General features: G+C 38.4%; 1 protein-coding gene across 7 annotated transcripts in view; it reads left to right on the top strand.

The window, feature by feature from the left end:
• Positions 1-17,983, top strand: part of CCSER2 (coiled-coil serine rich protein 2) — a 62,520-nt gene that overhangs the window by 11,289 nt on the left and 33,248 nt on the right. For 4 of the 7 annotated variants that reach the window (XM_054276688.1, XM_054276689.1, XM_054276692.1 and 1 more), the window contains 3 exons: positions 363-1,839; positions 2,739-2,941; positions 15,877-15,967. In XM_054276688.1, the coding sequence (XP_054132663.1) occupies positions 402-1,839; positions 2,739-2,941; positions 15,877-15,967 (1,732 nt within the window). In that variant the 5' untranslated portion in view covers positions 363-401. The remainder of the gene's footprint in view (positions 1-362; positions 1,840-2,738; positions 2,942-15,876; positions 15,968-17,983) is intronic. The other 3 variants (XM_054276690.1, XM_054276694.1, XM_054276693.1) reach the window with 1 other exon arrangement.

Here is a 17,983-nt window from a genome sequence, read left to right as displayed (position 1 = left end):
TAATAATTGTAACAGTTGAGAAGTTCAGTTTGTTGCTAAAAATGGGTAAATGAAAAAAAAACTGAACAAAAAAAAATCATCCAACCTCTTCTCAAGTTTATTTTATTGATTACAAAAGGAAAACAAAAAAAGATGGTTTATGTAGAGAATGAAAGTTGGGAGAAGGAGCTGTCATCTGAAGAACATATTATTGCCAGATAACTGCTGGAACTCTAGAGTTCACAAAAGGTGTCTGGGTTACTCTTTATCAGCATGGTGGAGTTAGGCACAGAAATCTAGGAAGCAAATAGCTGGAAATGTATAGAAAACTGTTTAATGTGTAGTTCATTCAGGTTTAATGTTGTTTTATTTTCCTTTCTTAGATTCAAGCACCCTTTAAGGACCAATGTACCCAATAGCTCATGGAAGAAAAAAATCAAAACAGGACATCCTTGGTTTCCAGGCTACCGAAATATGGAATGAAAACTTTGGGGGCTGTTTTGCAACCAATGCCAAATGGGACGGCTGTGAACTTAGCAGGGAGTAACAGTGGCAAAAATTTCAACAAGCACAATGGCACTGTTGGAATGTCTTCCTTTGCTTTCAACTGGAAAAAATCAAATAAATATCAGCTTAACGATCAGAATGGGAGAGAGGTCAACACCAGACGCAACTCTAATGAAAAATTAATTGATTCTGAGAAGTTCCCTCAATCTCAAGGAGCATTGGGCAATGATGAGCTCAGGGTGGGTTTGAACAGCACTGCTTCGCTTGTGTCAAAAGCAGCAAAGCAAACCAATATGTTTGTATCTTCTACTGAGGAATTAAATCCAAAGTCTATACCTGGACTCTCTAGTTCAGCTAAATTCACCAAAGGTACCCTGTCAGGAAGGACATACTCTGGACTCAATGCTCCAAGATCAAATTTAAATGGATTTTATGGAAATCGGCCGGTGGTAGGTTTGCAGAGACCTAGAGCTAATTCTGGTGCCACAAGGACAAGTTCAGGAGAAAGCCTGGCACAATCTACAGACAATGCCAGCAAGGCTTTTTCCTGTGACAAAATGGTAAGATCACAAAGTTTTTCACATTCCATTCAGAATTCTTTCCTTCCCAGTGCATCTCTAACCAGGTCACATTCCTTTAACAAAGCTGTGGATCTTACAAGGCCTTATCATAGTCAGAATGTCGCTGCCAGGACGTCTCAGAGGCCTGCTCTGCTGTCAAGGAACGCGTGTCAGTTGGATGTACCCAATGGAAACGAGCCAATGAAGTATGGGTTTACCAGACCGTACTCGGCTGTGTCAGCTCCCTGTTCCAAGAAACCCCCACTGTCAAATGGATCTGGGTCAGCACCTTCCTATGGATACAGATTGAGTCGGCCTTCCCTGCTGCAGCCTACCAGGCAGCGCTTTGCTGGGAATGCCGTCGTGGATGGCGGCAAAAGCGCGGCTCCGGACGCGCGCCTGCTGGAGAGCGTGGAGATCTCAGCCAGCATCAACAGAGCCGTTGATAAAAACAGCATCCTAGAGAGCAGGGCTCAGAGAACAGAGCCTGGGGAGGCCCTGCATGAGAGTCTGGGAAAGCATGGGTCAAAAGTGATGTGTATGAGCGATGATGGAGATGAAATATCGATATCTTCTTTGTCGTCCTCTGAGAAAAATGATCTGAGTGAAGACTTCAGTGACGATTTCATAGATATAGAAGAGGCAAACAGAACTGTACAAATCCAGCAGAAGGAGAGCTGCCTTCAGGAATTAGAGCATGGGAGCAGAACGTCCATCGAGCCCTTCACGTCTCTCAAGGAAGGTGGAGGATCTCACTGTAATGCTGATGACTGGCTGGATATAAATGTGTCTGGTAAATGCATTTTTATGTTCTGTTTGAAATTTTAGGTGCCAAGTCAAAATTCTGTAATAGTAATTAAGTTATTTAATGTAATTACCCATTGCTTATGATTTGTTTCAGAATGGAACTGCTCTGTGCTGACATATGTGTTTGCTTGTGCCTTTTCTGCATTATAGTTTTTTCCCAAGCATTACTTTGAAGAGCCCTTTGTGATAAAAATGAAGGTGACCTCCTTTAAACACATTTGTGTTGTGGTTGTGGGATTCCTCATATCTTTGCTATGCCATTCATTTTCTGGGTTGGTGATATTTTAAGAAAATTTCACCTCGTGCTCCCTCCACCTCTGTAGGCAGAGAACAACTGTAACTGCTATGTAGTGGAAATAAGTGTAGGATGTGTAATTGAATTAGTTCAGTTATAAACAGGATTGTTACTGGGTCTTTTTTGTTTTTTTCTGATGCATATTAATTCTTTAAAAATTAGTTGAGGACACAAAAGAAGATCCTTTTGAAAATCACATTTTCAAATCTTTGATGGGCTTCTCATGATAAAAGCTTGTTTGAGGGATGTTGCAATTGAAAGACTAGAACCAAAGGATATATTTTTGGACCCACCTTCTAATATGTTAAAGAGATGCAGATTTCTAGAAAGTAGCTTCCATGGTGGGTGAATTAGGGCAGTGTAAAAGGTTAGCAATGATGTAGATTGGAAGATTCCTTGGTTGTAGCTGCCAAACCAGCTTAAGCTTTTCCCCCTTCTGGGATTAGAGAACAATACTGTAGAAAGCTTTCAGGTATTTCTATTACAGTACAGCTCCAGCAAAGGTAGCACACCAGTAACAGGCATTTTAATGTTTATTTTTTGAAAATTGGATTGTTTTTGTAATCTTAACTGATGCTGTTCTCTTTAAGCAGTGGATGACAACAGTGAAAGCACAAAACACACTACTGAGAATGCCATCTCCTCAGAGATGAACTACAGAGCTGGCTCCTCCTTTGAGCTCTCTCCATCTGACAGCTCTGATGGCACATACATGTGGGATGAAGAAGGGCTGGAACCCATAGGAAGTGTCCATCCGTGTGGAAGTTACGACTCTTCAGAAATGAACAGCATAGTATGTATCTGTGTTCATAACCTGCATTATTACAGTGTGTTGAGTTTATTGCTTATTAAGTATATATTTTTTTAATATTAATTATTTTTAAAAATATGTAATTGTTTCCTCTTTCTGCTGTAGTTGATTGCTTTGTGAAACTTCTTGTTTAGGAACTTCTGTTTCTGGACCAGGTGACCTTGATCAGGCTGTTTGCACACATTTTTTTTCTTTCCTGATTCTAAAGTCAGGACAAAACATGTCCTTCCTTATGCAGTCTCATAGCAGAGCTCACAAAGAGTAAAGGAATTTGATTTCTGCAAAGTATAGGTTCAACACCTCCTAGCAATCTCTAAACATAGGAGTGAAAAAGCCAGAAAATAGCTGTTTCCTCTGTAGCTTCTTGCATCTGTTATTCTGTACTGTGTGCTCATAGGGCCCCTGTGAGCTGAAGCAGACATTTGATTTCTCTCTTCAGTCAGTCACAGCATCTTTGTGGTGGAGACCTGGCTGTAGCTCTCTGTAGCAGTGCTCTTTGTGCCTCTCCAGTGGGACACACAAATGCAGCACAAGCTTTTTCTCGCTGCTGAACTCAAACTGATGTGCAAGAAACATCATGAAATATGAGGAAAGTGGATGGAGAGTTGTTGCTGTGCTGTGGTGTGATCCTCCATCTGAGACTAGGGAGTCAACCCTGGCATTTCAGTGGGCCTGAAGAAAATTTTGTCTGTCTGCTCTGTTTGTACTCCTTTATCTGCACAGAGTTTGAATCAAGCAACTTGGGTTTTATAAACATGATGCTAACAATCAGAAGGTTTGACAAAACCAATTTGGTTTAACTGATATGTCACGCTTCGTGAGTTTCAGGTGTGTTGGGTGCTGTGTCAACACTGCAATTTAGTAATGCAAATACCACTTTCAGACTTGGGCACAGATAGGTAATTACATTCTTTGTGTGTAACCAAATATCAATTCCTGATATATTTTCAGCTGCTTGTGGTATTGTTTGCTCTCAGTCTTAAATTATGATGTTGGGATCTAGTGCTTGAAACAGTTTAGCAGTGGTTATTAAGTTTTTGTGGCAATTGTGACCAGCTTGGAAAAGCTGTTAGATATTTTTGTAGTGTGAGTTTTGTGGCTTTATTGGTGTTTACGGGGAAAAGTTTCATGGAGGCCACTGCAAAAACAAATACCCTTGTTGCAGACACATGCATGACATGGCAAGAAAAGAGGGAAGTTTTTAAACTTTGTCCTTGTCCTCGGTAAGTTTTAAACAGATACTTTGATACACACTCTGAAAAGTAACAAACAAATGGAAGACACTTCTTTTACTGTGCTTTCAGAGTATGTATCTAGGTTTTGGTCTGTGTAGCCCCTGTGAATTAATTTGTGCATGGTTCTGAGTTCCTATTGAATCAGTGAGCTGATTGACAGAAGCTGTTGCAAGCAGATGAGAGGTACATTAGAAGCCTTTGATATTCTTATTCACTATTTTGGATTATTTCTTTGTTTATTGAAAGTAAACAGTTTTTAGGGAGGGCTTAAGAATGGAAGAATATATTTACTAGTTTTGGAGGAAGTGGAGAAAGGAGATTTTAAGACTTGATGTTGAATCTAGAAGATCACGTATTGTTGCTACCCATTTTGATTTTTTATCCTGTTACTGCTTTTCCTGAATTCAGTGCTTACTGCTGCACTGTGACATTTATCTGAATGAGAAAAACACCAATAGCACCTTTTATTTTTGCAAGACAGAAATATATTTTCAGTAGCTTGGATTTTGAGGGGGGAAAATGGAGCTCTGAAACGTTGAATTGCCTCTTAGTAGTGGGATTTTTAAATTTTTTTTCCCTGTACTTGTAGGTTTGGTAGAAATTATGATATATTTGATTTCTTTAGCCTGAAGATTGGCAGTGATCTTTTCTAATCTGAAGATGCAAAAGAATTTCTGATGCAGCTTTTCATTCTTTCTGAAAAACAGTACTCTTGAGTAGGTTTTGTAAGCTTTTGTTCCATGTTTTTCCTTTTCTCTGCAAGCAGGGAGTAGAAAGACAAAAAATTGAGAATAATTATTGTGATTAGTCAACACGTCAGATGTTTTGATTGCTGGCAGATACGTGATCAAATTATGCAGTTTCTATCCTCTAGTGTGGTGAGTTAAAAGCAGTTCATATCTGCGTGTCAAAATCCAATTGATGAGAGTCAGATTTAAGAATTTGGAGTGCTTGGGCTAATGCCAGCCTGCCTGCCCTTGGATTTAGTATTTCCAGGGCAGTCACCAAAGCAGTAGTTCTGGAGTTCCTGTGGCACCAGGCTGGGTGAGTAGAAGCAATGTGGCTGAGTGACAGTTCAGGGAACTGTGTGCTGAGTAATTGGTCATGTTTACTGCACAATTTGCCTTTTTCTTCCTCATTTTCATCCCACTGCTGTTTTGGTAGTCTTTTAAGCTGTATCCTTCTTAGTATCAACAAATAACTAAATGCTAAATGTGCTTTTCCTAAGCTTTTCCATAGATGGCAGTGCAGCCCCCCCTAGGGTGAACTTGGATTAGGAGTGTTTGGAGCATCTTTTGGAGGGCAGCTTTTGCAAAGGGGATTTTAGCTGTGCTTCTGAAATGAGAACCAGCATAGGAAGGCAACAGCAGGAACTTGCTGGCCTCTGAAGCTCATTGTTCCTTTTGGGGAGCAGAAAAGCCAATATCTTTGCTATTCTCAGTACATCTTGATTTTAAAGATGTGGGAACGAAGAATAAAGGAAAATTTGGCCTCTTTTAATGCAGTCCTCCTGTTCTTTACTAACTGAGTCAGCAGCTGTGGAGAAAATGTGTAGTCCAGTGTTGGAAGTTTTAGAGTCATACAAGTCTAAATAATATCACAGGGAGGACTTAGAGCTTAGTAGGAATGTGTGGGGTTTTTTGCAAGGATGAAAATAGTTTCATTGTCTAATTCCGTAACAGAAAAGAACTAATTCCACTATCTCTGTTGTTGTTTTATTTTCACTTTCAAATGGAAATTTTGGTTATTTTGGATAACTTTTTTAGTGCTGAACTGCTTTCAAATTTCTAAGCACTGATTTTGTTGGTACCCTTTATAGTTTTTCCCACAGCTGGTCTTTGCTGCTGAGCACCAGGTTCAGTTGTGTGTGAGCAGACTGGTGCTTAGCAGAGCAGCTGATGGCTGTGTAACTTAGCAAGAAGGGCAGTATTTATCCATAGGTGCTCTCACTTGATTCTAGCTGTGCTGTTTGCTCCTGTCCTGGGTTTTAGTCACTGACAGCAGTGCCTCATTCCTTTAGTGCTTCATGGCAGAAAGCTGCTCAGCAGTGTGAGTTACAACTCCTGGTTGCAGTTTGGTTTTGTTAGATTTTTGTTTTCATTAATTTTTGTCTGAAAATACTGTTCACCATACCTGTAAACAATGTGTCTCAAACAGGCATCCTGACTGGAGTCTCATGGCTCCTTTGCTTGCCCTCTTTTGTTGTAGCAAGGTTTGAGGTGTTTTCTCATCTCCAGCACATTAAGTAGGCACATGAGAAAGAGAAACTTTAATGTGTTTGTTCAGAGTGAAGCTTTGAATGTCTTTGGCAAGTGCAAGTCCTTATTTACATTGAGAAGGATAAATAGTACAGTTGTTCTTGTTCTGAGGTATCTGCTTGTTTTAAAGATGCTACAATATTCTAGTGCTCAAAGTCTGCAAGAAGTAAAAGTTTAAACAGAAAACATTCCAATAATTTTTGCTCCTTTCTGTCATATTCTCAAGAGAGGTTTTTGCAATGTGATTTGGGGGTTTTTTTCATTTCTTTTCAAGCAATTCCATTTGGCCAATAGGTTTGGACAGGAAGCTTTCAGAGTGTTCCCTGTACTGTCAGATTGACTCTTTTTCCTGTAGGCTCCAGCAGCAATGTGGATCTTTGCACTGTGTTCATTTTTCCTGGAGTAAATCAAGCCAGTGTTTTTGGGTATGTGGAGAGTGAACATCAATGTAATTATAAGGCATAGGATTATGGAATAATAATTGAAATCTGGCTTGAGGAGACAGATGGGTTTTAACTGCTTTGCTGAGAATTTAATTGCTCTTGGGACGAAATCTGGATCTTACTGGAATGAAGCAGTTTGACACATGGCCAGAATTTTAGCCAGAGTATAAAATAGTTACATTTTTCTCTTCTTCCAGGCAATTTTTTGAAATCTTATAAGATTTTTGTTGTTCTTCTTTGTTATATTTTTTCCCTTTGTGACTGTAACTTTGGCAAGGGCACTTCTGAATTAGTTTTTGAGACTGAGCAAAATGCTTTCTGGTTCCTGAAGCATTGGTACTCAGTGGAATATGCTCTGCTTCTTAGAGAAAATGAACTTGCTAAAATAGAATTGTTTAGTTCAGTTATTAATTTATTTCAGTAGTTATTTACAAGTAATTTGGTGCTAATTACCTTAATTTTTTAAATAATTCACTTCTCAAAATGATTCTGTAGTAAGGTTTAAATTACCAGTCTGATTTCTCAAATGAGTAATTTATTAACATGAATTCAGACTTGTAATGTGTGTAGTTCTAACACATTTATTTCTTTTATTATTTTATTTATTTCCATTTATTATACTTTCTTGATATTGCCTTCTACCATCTTCCTTTCTTTAGCTGAACTTTCTTTTCAGGAGGTAATGCCAAAACACTAATTCTTGTTCTATGAGAAGCTAGGCTTTTTAAACTTTATGATGTTTGGTTACAGCTGAACTGTAACCAAAATAAAACTGCAAGTAAGCTTAAGACTATGTAAAAAGTATGTAATCTTTTCTCAAAACAAACTTTTCTTTTTTTGCTAGAATTTTCTAAAAGAGTAGTCATGAAATGAGTCCTTCAGGTGCAAGCTAGGTACAAGAAGCACACATTAAAAGCCTTTCATCTAATGAGCCGGATGAAATTCAGTTCTCTTTTCTCTTTACATCTTTCAAAGAACAATGAAGATCTTACTCAAAGCAGAGAAGAGCATTAAAATTTTTCTTGACAGGCTGTACTCAAATGAGCAGTGTTGACTTAATGCATTTCCTCCTCTCTTTAGAATACAAAAGGTGAGGTTAATAAAGAGAATTAATTGCATTTTGTGCTCCCATGATGCTTCCTGAAAGTAATTTGTGTACTTCAGTTGAGCACTTCTTTAAGAAGTGTCTGAGTTTGTTCTGTACCTGAAAGCAAAGGATGATTTCACCTCAGTGCATTTTGACTAAAATTCATTATGGCATTAATAAATGCTTCCAATTTTGTATATGGTTAGAGATTTTGAAATTATTTTTTTCTAGTGAATGTGATACAGTGAGAACTGATGACACTATTAGATGCTCAATACTCTAGTGAGGTTATGAGGTTGGAAAGAGAGAGAAGGCACTATTCTTGTGGTATAATTATTTAATGAAGTGTAATTGTTCTAGTCTTAGGAAATCTTGTTATATATATTGGGGTGATTTGGATTTTGAAGTACCTGACAGATTGAATTTGTTGGTCTTTCACACTCCTTTACCCGAAAGCCTGACTTTTGGGTTAGGCCAATATCTTTATTGGCAAGAAATAGCACAGTAGCCCATGAGGTTATAGCTTTTACTGATGTATTCTAGAAAATGGCAAACAATGTGTGAATTTTTACTTGGGATACAGAAAGATATATTGGAAATACATTGTCTGGGAAGCTGCCATTTCTGTGGTCAGACTTCCTGCTCAGGTATGTGTGTGTGTGTGTATTTATATATATGTAGTGATTCTGGGATTGGAATCTAAAACACATGTCAGCCTTGAAAGCTGTTTTTAATTGGAAACTACTTATTGGAAGTTGCTGTAGTTGGTAACCTCTCTTTAAGCTTCTAAATTCATGTCCTAAGTTCCAGGTTCTTTTGTCCCAATATCTTCATGTCATGTTCCAGAATCTGATAAAAATTATTCAGATTCACTTAAATTGTACTTTTATAACTTCATAGTTTTCATTTTTCCAATAATACAAGTACAGAAATCTGTGGAAATTGTTTTTTATGTTCCTAATTTCTAAGAAGCCTATTTTTATGCCTAAAAATGTATGTTTGGAAAACCACTAGACTGCTTGGTTGTGATTTCAAAACCTCAAAATCAGTGTCATCTTTTTGCCTTTAATCCTCATTATGAACAGATAATACTTGTGAATATACTGAAGTAATGGGAGAACACCCTTGAGTAATATTTCCACCATTAAGTTTTTAGTAGAAAACTGCAGCTGCTGTGAAAAATTCAGTCTGTATTGTTGCTTGTCAATACAGAACTAAAGGCGCAAACTCATTTCAGTGTGTTCTGTCAGCTCCTCAGCCATTCCTGTGGTGGAGTTTGCTGGCAGGCAGTTTCCTGCTCATGGCAGAGAAAGGAAATGTCACTACCTTAGAGACTGATTTTAGAGTGAAAACAGCCACCATTGACTGTCCTACCTTTGCTCCAGTCTTCAACTTGTTAGTTTATCTGTAGCAGCAAGGAGAGCTGGTGAGAAACAGAATTACTTAATGAGATGGCGCTTCTGTCTGTCCTGTGTTATATAGTGTCCCTAGTGTCAAACATTATTAGGAGGTAATATGACTTTATTACAGTGCACAAACCTCTTGTGATCCTGGTCTGAGAGATAGGACATTTGGTGAACATCCTTTTATGGCAAATTACCTTTTTTCCTTTGGGAAAGCAAATATGCCTTTGAGAGCTGCTTCCTTCAGAACTGACACAGTAAATCTTCTCAAGCTGTTTTGGCTGGAAAAACCAAGGAAGGCAACTTCACTTTTACTGATGTGTTCTGCTCATGGCATCTATTAATTACACCTTTGGGTTTGTGTTTTGGGCAGAGTGTGGCAGCTGCTGTGGTGCTGTGTGAAATATGAGAGCAAACACTGGTAGAAGTTAGCACTAGGTTAATTTTCTAGGCTTGGAAGGGATGTTTTCTGCATGAGCTGGTAACTGCATGTCTGTGTGTGTGAGCTGGTTCTGAGCTTTTGTGCCCTTGGCTCACACTGTGGAAATGTATCAGGATGATGTGGCATAAACACACCTCTGCAGTAGTGCAGTGAGTGAGGGAACACTTCCCCTGTTGTGAGCAGCTTATGGAGAGATTGGTCAAAATAGAATCACCTAAAGTAGCTTGCAGATATTTGAGGATTGTTTTGGTTTTAATTAGAAACAAGTATATTGAGCTGGGTGTGTAAGAATAGAACACAGTAATGCTGTGTAACGTGTCATAGTCAGGTTACTCCCAAAGTCTCTTAGGGTAGAATTAAAACTCTTGCTCAGAGGGAACAATTGAGCTCCTGGTACAGCCATGCCCATGCTGTTCCTCTGAGGTTGTTTGGTTCCTTTCTCAGCTGGGAATTATTTGAAGCATCTATTTTTTCCTTAAACCAAGCACTGTACACTTAATCCAAGTGCAAGTCAGTGGAATGAGAATCATTCACAATCATTTCTGCCAGTTAAGAGCAGCTGTAGCAATTACACATTGCTTAATAGGTTAAAATGCTCCATTGTTGGTTAGATAAACTGTAAAAGCAATGCTGAACCTCTTGGTAGCCTTTTTGTGCAAACAGACTGGAAGCAGTGAGTAGGAAGAGCTGCTTCTCCTCCTCCCCTGCTCTTCCTCTGTCACTATTTATGCTCACTGCTGACTGCTTTCTGTGATTGTATTTAAAAGTAAACAGGAACCTCTATTTAAAAGTACCAGCCTATTAAAAAAACCCAAAACAACAAACCTAAAAATAGACAGTCTTTTTGAATTTTGCTGGAATTCAATAGAAGGATGGTTACAATGCTTCCCCATTTCAGCTGTCCTCATTGCTGGAGGCTAGATGGCAGTCAAGGAATGCTGCATGTGGCAGTGGGTGTAGCTTGGGCTGTGTGTTTGAAAGTGCTGTTGCTTATGAAATGGTCAAGTCTCAACAGAATGACTAATATTTCTGGTTTTCCTATTTCTCTTCTTTCATTGTGTTACTGAATTTCAGATTTTTTACACAGTCTGGCATCTGATTTTATATATTAAAAAAAAATTAAAACCCCCAGCAAGTATAGATGCTTTAGATACAGCATGTAATAACTTAAACTAATAATTAATCCCTCTATACCTTCAGTAAACTTAGGTAGAACATACAAATAAAATGTATGTTCTACCTCTATAAAAATGTTTTCAAGAACAGTAAATCTTTAAGTCTGTTCTACTTAACAGTTAAACCAAAAATGTTTCGGATTTTCCAAGCCAAGTTGTTGTCACATGTGTTGCCACAGCAACCTTCAGTTACAGAGCACGGACAAAATTACAAAGTACTCGTTTGGCTGCTTGGCCTAATTATCTTCAGTGTGACTTGTGCAGTGTGCTCTTATTCTGTCTTTGGTAACCTGCAGAGTTCTATCCCACCTCTTCCCTGGGTGGTTTTCTCTGTTTTCAGGACTTATTTACAGTGGGTTTCTCTCTTCAGCCCTATAGTACACTATGTGCTTTTACTCTGCCTGTGTTTTCTGCCTTCACTTAAGAGTTCTGTTCAGTTCCTATATAACACTGCCTTTTTGGAGACTTCCTATTTCTTTGTTTATCTCTATCTCAGATATTGTCAGATGCTGAAAAGCATTGAAGAAGACCCTGGAGGTTTCCCTCTTTTCTTCTGTCAGCCTTGCCTTGTGTTTGACTTTGGCAGTTATTCTTCAGCTGCCCTTCAGATGACTGATTTACCCAGTCTGTTTTCTGTTTGTTTTTAAAAGCCACTTCCTTTTTTTCATTCCTCAAGCACCTGAAATGATGGTTTCTTAGTTTCAGTGCTGCTCTCAAATGCTTCACTTGAGTTTTTTGTCCTGATTCTGCTGTAGTTCTTTCTCTTTACTCACACTTATCTTCAACTGTGGTCTTCTTTCAGCATCATTAAAAGCAAGACCTAAGTCACTAAATCAGTAATAAAAAACAATTAGTTATTTTCCTTTAGCTGTCTGGTTCCTGAAGGTGGAACAAACAAGGGAGGTCTGAGATTGTGAATTATGGAAACAGGTAAAATGTTGTTCCTAATGCTCACCATCAATTCATGACTCCCTCAAAGCAATTGCTTTTCCTGCAGAATATCCTTACCTGGCATAGGTACTTGGAGCTGAGGCTCTTCTCAATTCTGGTAATACTCTCTGAAATTAGTTGAGGACTTTGCATTTCTACACTAACCTCAATGCCTGACTTCATTTTTTTTTTTATTCCACTGTAATATACATTGTGTTATAAACTTTCACTGGTCATCATTTTTATGTTTAATAGGGAGAAAATGCAGATATCTATCTGTCTTCTCTTTTAGGCACTTTATACTTTACTTTGGTTGCATTATAACCTTACAATACTTAGTGCAAGAAGTGGGAAAGCTGAGAATCAGACCCCTTGCCTAGGTTCAGCTGTTAAGCTAAATTGAATTCAGATTGGTTGGTGGACTGAAAAATAGCGCTCTTCAGTTTAAGAAAAAGCTTGTGATGCATGTTGCATGAGGAATTTTTGGAAACTGAACTTTTTGAAAATATTTTGCACTCCAGTTCATTATGGTGAACATTATAATGAAATCTGCAGTTTTGCTTCAGGAAAAGCAGGTCTTCTTCACAGAGTTCCCCAATCTTCAAAGCAGTGATCTTGATGTTGTATCCCTCTCTAGAAAGGGGTGCTGGGCTCCATGCCTCCAAAAAACTGGGTTAAATCCCAGGCTGCTGTGGGTGAGCTGTTGTGTGTGCTTGCTGAACCTGTGGTAAAACACAGCATCTGAGGACAATCACTCCAGAAAGGATTTGCAGAGCATTGAACTTGCTGAAAGTGGTATGTCACATGTGGTGTGCCTTGCCCTTTGGCCTTTTCCCTTCTCCTTGTGCAGTGTGAGGGCTCCCTGCCCTGGGGTGCTGGAGCTCCTCAGTTCTTACAGCAGGACTCGCAGCTGATCTGTCTCACCTCCTGCTTTCCCTGTTCTATTGCAGGAAGCCAGCACAGCACTGCTGCCTGTGTCCAGTGGAGAGAGAGCTTGGGGACAGCACTGTAGTTGGACCTGGGATTTCACAGTCCCAAACTCAATCTCTTCCTGGGTTGTACCAGCTTGAAAATCTAGTGCTGAATCAGCCTTGTGAAAATCATACCCCCTTTAATACACATTACTCTTTTCACCCAAATAAATACGATGGGATTCTTCTTTTTCTGTGACTTGTAATAATTGCTGGAACATGGAATATTCTCTAGGGTTGAAGCTGATGCACTTGGAGAGAATTTCTTTATTTCCTGTTCTGTTTGAGCTCATTGCCCTGAATGTCTTCATCATGCTAATTGCTGTTAAGCACACTTTATTAACTATGTTATTCCCATGTAATTACCTGCAGTTCCTTATGCAGCAGAAAGAACAGCAGTGGAAGTATCTAAATTTTCTTTTTTTACATACACTAATGTGCTGACAAAATTTGTACTTTATCTTATGGCTATTTCAGGATGACATTGCTGACACCTCTTTGTATATTGTGTTTCCCAAGTAGCTCACAGGGGGAAATGCTCAAAGTGCATTCACACATGGCTCAGTGATTACAAAGTCTTGGTATTTGCAGTTGTGGGTGTTTTTTTGTAGCATGGAGTTTCCTTTCCTCAGTGTGGTGAAGAATGTGTAATTAGGGAAGCATAATGAAGTGTGCTGTTGACAGGAAAGTATGTCTGGAATCTCAAATACTGACCTTCTATGACACCATTACACTTCCAAAGTTCTCATTCAAAGATATTCAGGTGGCTTATCTAGGTTTATTAGCAAAAATTTTGGCATATTGTGCTTTTGTATTGTGCATTTTTAAATGCATTTGCACAGTGATGGCAAAGCTTTTCCACTTTTTGTGTTTGTGGCCACTGTTTCTATTTTATTTGTCATGCTTATTAAAGTTCTTGTTCTTGCAGTAGAAAAAAATAATGCTTGTTCACACTAATTTGGAAGATGAAAGCACAGCATAGAAATAATTTATCAACTACCAAACTGAAGCTGCCTCTCAAGCATGCCTGTATTTTGTAGAATTGAAAAAATATGCATTAGTTTAAAAACTCCTAGTTCCTGAATAAATGGAAGCAAAAGCAGCAAAAATTTACAGGCATTTTGTTGTCCCAAATATTAAATCCATGTTTCATTTAAATGGCTTTCATTTTTTTGTGAAGCTTTTTCATAGTTGGATTTATTATTATTTCCAGTGCCTTGCTGTGTGGGTTCTCCTGATTTTTCTTGTAAATGCACAGAATGCTATTTGTGGACAAAGCAATTCAGATAGGACTTTGAAATATGACAAAAGCAGGTGGTTTTGTCTCAAGTATTACATCTTTCTTTTGTATTGCTCATGTTTTACAAAGTACGCAGTAACTATTTTCATATCACACTGTCCCTCCTAAGTCAATAAATAATGTGCCCTGCAGAAATGCAAAATGTTTAATGCCCTGTGTCACAACCCAAATCCCCCCAAAAAATCTTGAAATATACTTAGCTCTTGTCACCATCTATAATAAAATACAGTAGTGCTTTGTGAGTGCTGTAGGAAGGCTGCTGAAGAACAGCTGGAGCAACATGTCAGACAAATGCCTGTTAATTCTTCCTTTTCACCTGTGCATCTGTGACAAAGCAAACCTAACAAATGACAGCCAGCAAAGGGGGGACTTTGAAAGGGAATATTGTTGTGCAGTGTGTTCATAGCTTGTATGCCAGTATTCATGTAAGTATTTAGTGATCAATTTATTATGAGAAATAATTGTAAAACACTTATTTGATTTAATATTTGATAAATTATACTATATTGGTGTTACATATCACTTCTAGGAGTAGCCAATAAACCAAAGAAAAATCTGTATTTCTGCTGTTAGGAAAGAGGCCAGTGTGTGGTGCCTGAGTCTGGTGTCAGGCCTTAAAGGCATGGCTTTCACTGGGAACTCAGGAGCTGGAGCTGGATATCCCTAGGAGTTTGCTCAGGCCTGCTGTGTGTGACAGTCACTTGGTGTTAGTGGGTTTTATTTCCTTGGAGTGATGGAGTGAAAGGGTGTCTGGGCTCTCTGCCCAGGCTGCTGTAGTTTCCAGCAGCACTGGCAGTGTCAGACTGAGCCTTGAGCTGGGTGTTCCACAGCCTTGGCCTCCTCAGTTCCTCCTCCTCTTGATATTCTTAAAGCAAGAGGGGTCAGTCTCTCTTTTTAACACTGACTGGGCTTGGCCTCATTGCAGTCCTTTAATATACCTGGCTACATTTAATATGTGTAATTCATTTAGCCCTAAATAGCATTTTTCTTGTGCCATTAGCATACCCATGCAATGTGGTGGTTTATTAGTCCCTTTAGGAACATCTGTGTAAGTACCACAATCTGAAAGACAAAAAGAAGCAGAGTTTGGTGCTCATAATAGCATGCTTGAATATTTGTTGTCCCAAAAAGTCAAGATAACATAGGTTTCCCATACTTCCTTTCAATGATTTCGTGATAAGAGCTGAAATAAGGGGCATTAACATCATCTCTCCACAAAGCTGGTTTTGAATTCCCAGTAAACAAGGTTGTTGAGTTTCAAAATGCTCCCAGTTGCTGAGAAGGCAGGATATTAATGAATAAAAAAGTCTTTGGAGTGTTCCATAGTGTCATGGCTTTGCTTATTCCTGGTCACATCTCACAGCAGACACCAAGGAGAGAGTATTTTCATGGGGACACTGGCATTGTGCCAGTGTCAAACCATGACATGTAGGCATCAGGCAGAAAAATGTTTAAATCCATCTTTGTTTCATCTAGCAGTGTCACTGTGTCATATTAGCAGAGGTGTGATGATTATTGTTTGTATAGATGGTCTGAAATAAGGCTGATCTTCCTGAGGAGGCTGCTGGTAACATTGGATGTGTGCACAGTAAAAATGTAACAAAGCTTTTTGTGACAGTAGGGTGTATGAAGTGTCATGGAACCAGCTGTATCTCACTTTGCCTTCCTTGCAGGATATCTTGAATAATCTTGATTCATGTGATCTTGAAGATGATGATCTCATGCTTGATGTGGACCTGCCCGAGGACCCCCCTCGTGACAAAGGTGAGTAAGGCAGGCAAGCACTCTCACTGTGAAACTGGATCATGGCCTTAAGAGACTTTTGACTTGCTTTCTTCTGACTCTTGGCTTAATAAGTTAATGCACTCTTCTAAGTGGAATGTGTTTTTTTTTTAAAGTAACAACTCTTTCTTTTGTGAAATACAGGAAGGGAGATATTTCTGTTTTCCCAAATACAACTCTTATATTTGAAAAATTCTGAGTCAGAAGTGTACTACCTTGAATAAAAATGCAACCTTGTTTCATACTGTTTTTTTCCCTAAGATTATTTCTATAGAATAAATTTCAAAGTTTTAAGTTAGTCTTCTAGTCTCATGTTTTCAGCTATATTTGAAAATGCTGGGACAGTATTTTATTTTTTTTAGCTTTGGTGAATGACAGCATAATTCTTTGAGATAAATAATTGTTTTCTTCTACAAAATTACAATATCTCCTAATAGATATACATACACTTCAGGGTAGCAGAAGATGTAAAATTTAAGATCTATGTTTTCAAATTGTGTTTTATGCACTCTTCTTTCAGTGAGGGTGATGTCAGACTTTTCACAGAGAAGGTAGAGGTACCTAGATGCCCCTGAAAAAGAACAAATTCAAAATACAATGAACTTGGTAAACGAAATTACAGCTGCACTTTTCCAGATTTCAGATTGGAAAAGTTTGAGGCATTTGCTTTGTTTATTCCTGAGCTACTCATGGGACTGCTGAGTATTGTTGTTATTATGAGCTGTTGTTATGTTAATATGGGTATTAGTTTTACCTGCAGGTTCAGTGGAGGGCAGGCTGTCTTCAAATACAGAAGCACTGAATGTGGAGCACCGTCAGGCCCTACCCAGTGCAAATAAGCACTGAAAGGAAGAGGGCTTTACTTAGTTTGTGTAACATTCAGCTGCTTGCTGAAGTAAATTCAGGGGTTTTTGAGAGCACCTCTGAGTTATCTGGGTGAACACTTCTGTGTGTAAATTAGATATAAAGCCAAATTTGCAGTAAATAAAGCACAGTTTTCCATCTGTGATGATGGTGAAAAATTGTATTCTAATGTTGTGCACGTGTGAAGTGCAGTACATAATCTTTTAAATCTTAGAATGAGTTGTTCAAAGTGCTTTTGTGAAATGATTTGAAAACATTGCAAGTATGCAACTTTTCAACCCTGACAGGTATGAATTTTTTACCTTTTTACTCATTTTTCAGAATGGGGAACAATACAAGCCTAAGGCATATTCTTTCACTGGGAGTAATTTAATTCTGTTGGGGAAAAACTAAGAAACAATTTTAAAGGGTAGATCAATTTCTCCTAAGTTTCCTTGTTTATATGAAACATGCACTGCATTTGCATCAGTAATTCCATTACAAATTATTAATTTGAAAACTGCTAGGAGGGCATGTTTTTAAAGGTTAATGTTTACCACAAAAACATTAAAAGCTAATTACTGCTACTTTTGACATTTTTTTAGAGGTTGGGTTTCCTTATAAAATTAGGCATAAATAGGGTATCTCTGCTTCTTATCTTGAAAATTCTGTATTTTCAGCAAAGAGAATGCGAAAAGAAGAATTCAAAAGCCACCGCTAGGTTTTTCCTTATGTAAACATGACCACTTGAAAAAGCAAAACTTCTTCTTGGTTAATCTCCACCTGTGTTTACTCAGTGTCTCAGTATTTACTTTTCCAAAGCTGAAAATCTTAATTGCTTGCAAACTTACTGAGCGCTTATTTTGTTATTAACTTTCATATATTATGAGCTGTAGAAAGACACTGCTAAAGGAAAATAAATGTTGTTAGTTAAGGTGAATAAGTTTGTTTTATTATGCAATTTTTTGGTTATTTGCTAGGTGATAAAAACTGAATTGGAGGTGTGAGTGCTTGTTCTAGTAATGTTTAACAGCACTTTCTGGCAACACTTTTTCCATAATTATGTGCGACTTCACTGACGTCAGCCTCTTAAGACTTTCCAGGTCCTCCGAAACTCTCCTGGTTTCACTTTGGAGCCCGGGATGCTGCTTGGCC

This window comes from Melozone crissalis, unplaced genomic scaffold (genome assembly GCF_028551555.1).
Source record: "Melozone crissalis strain CALT ecotype California unplaced genomic scaffold, PUWL_Pcris_2 ptg000019l_1, whole genome shotgun sequence".
In the NCBI taxonomy this organism is placed as follows: Eukaryota; Metazoa; Chordata; class Aves; order Passeriformes; family Passerellidae; genus Melozone; species Melozone crissalis.
The sequence above is the reverse complement of the archived record's forward strand: the minus strand, read 5'-3'. Positions and strand labels throughout refer to the sequence as shown.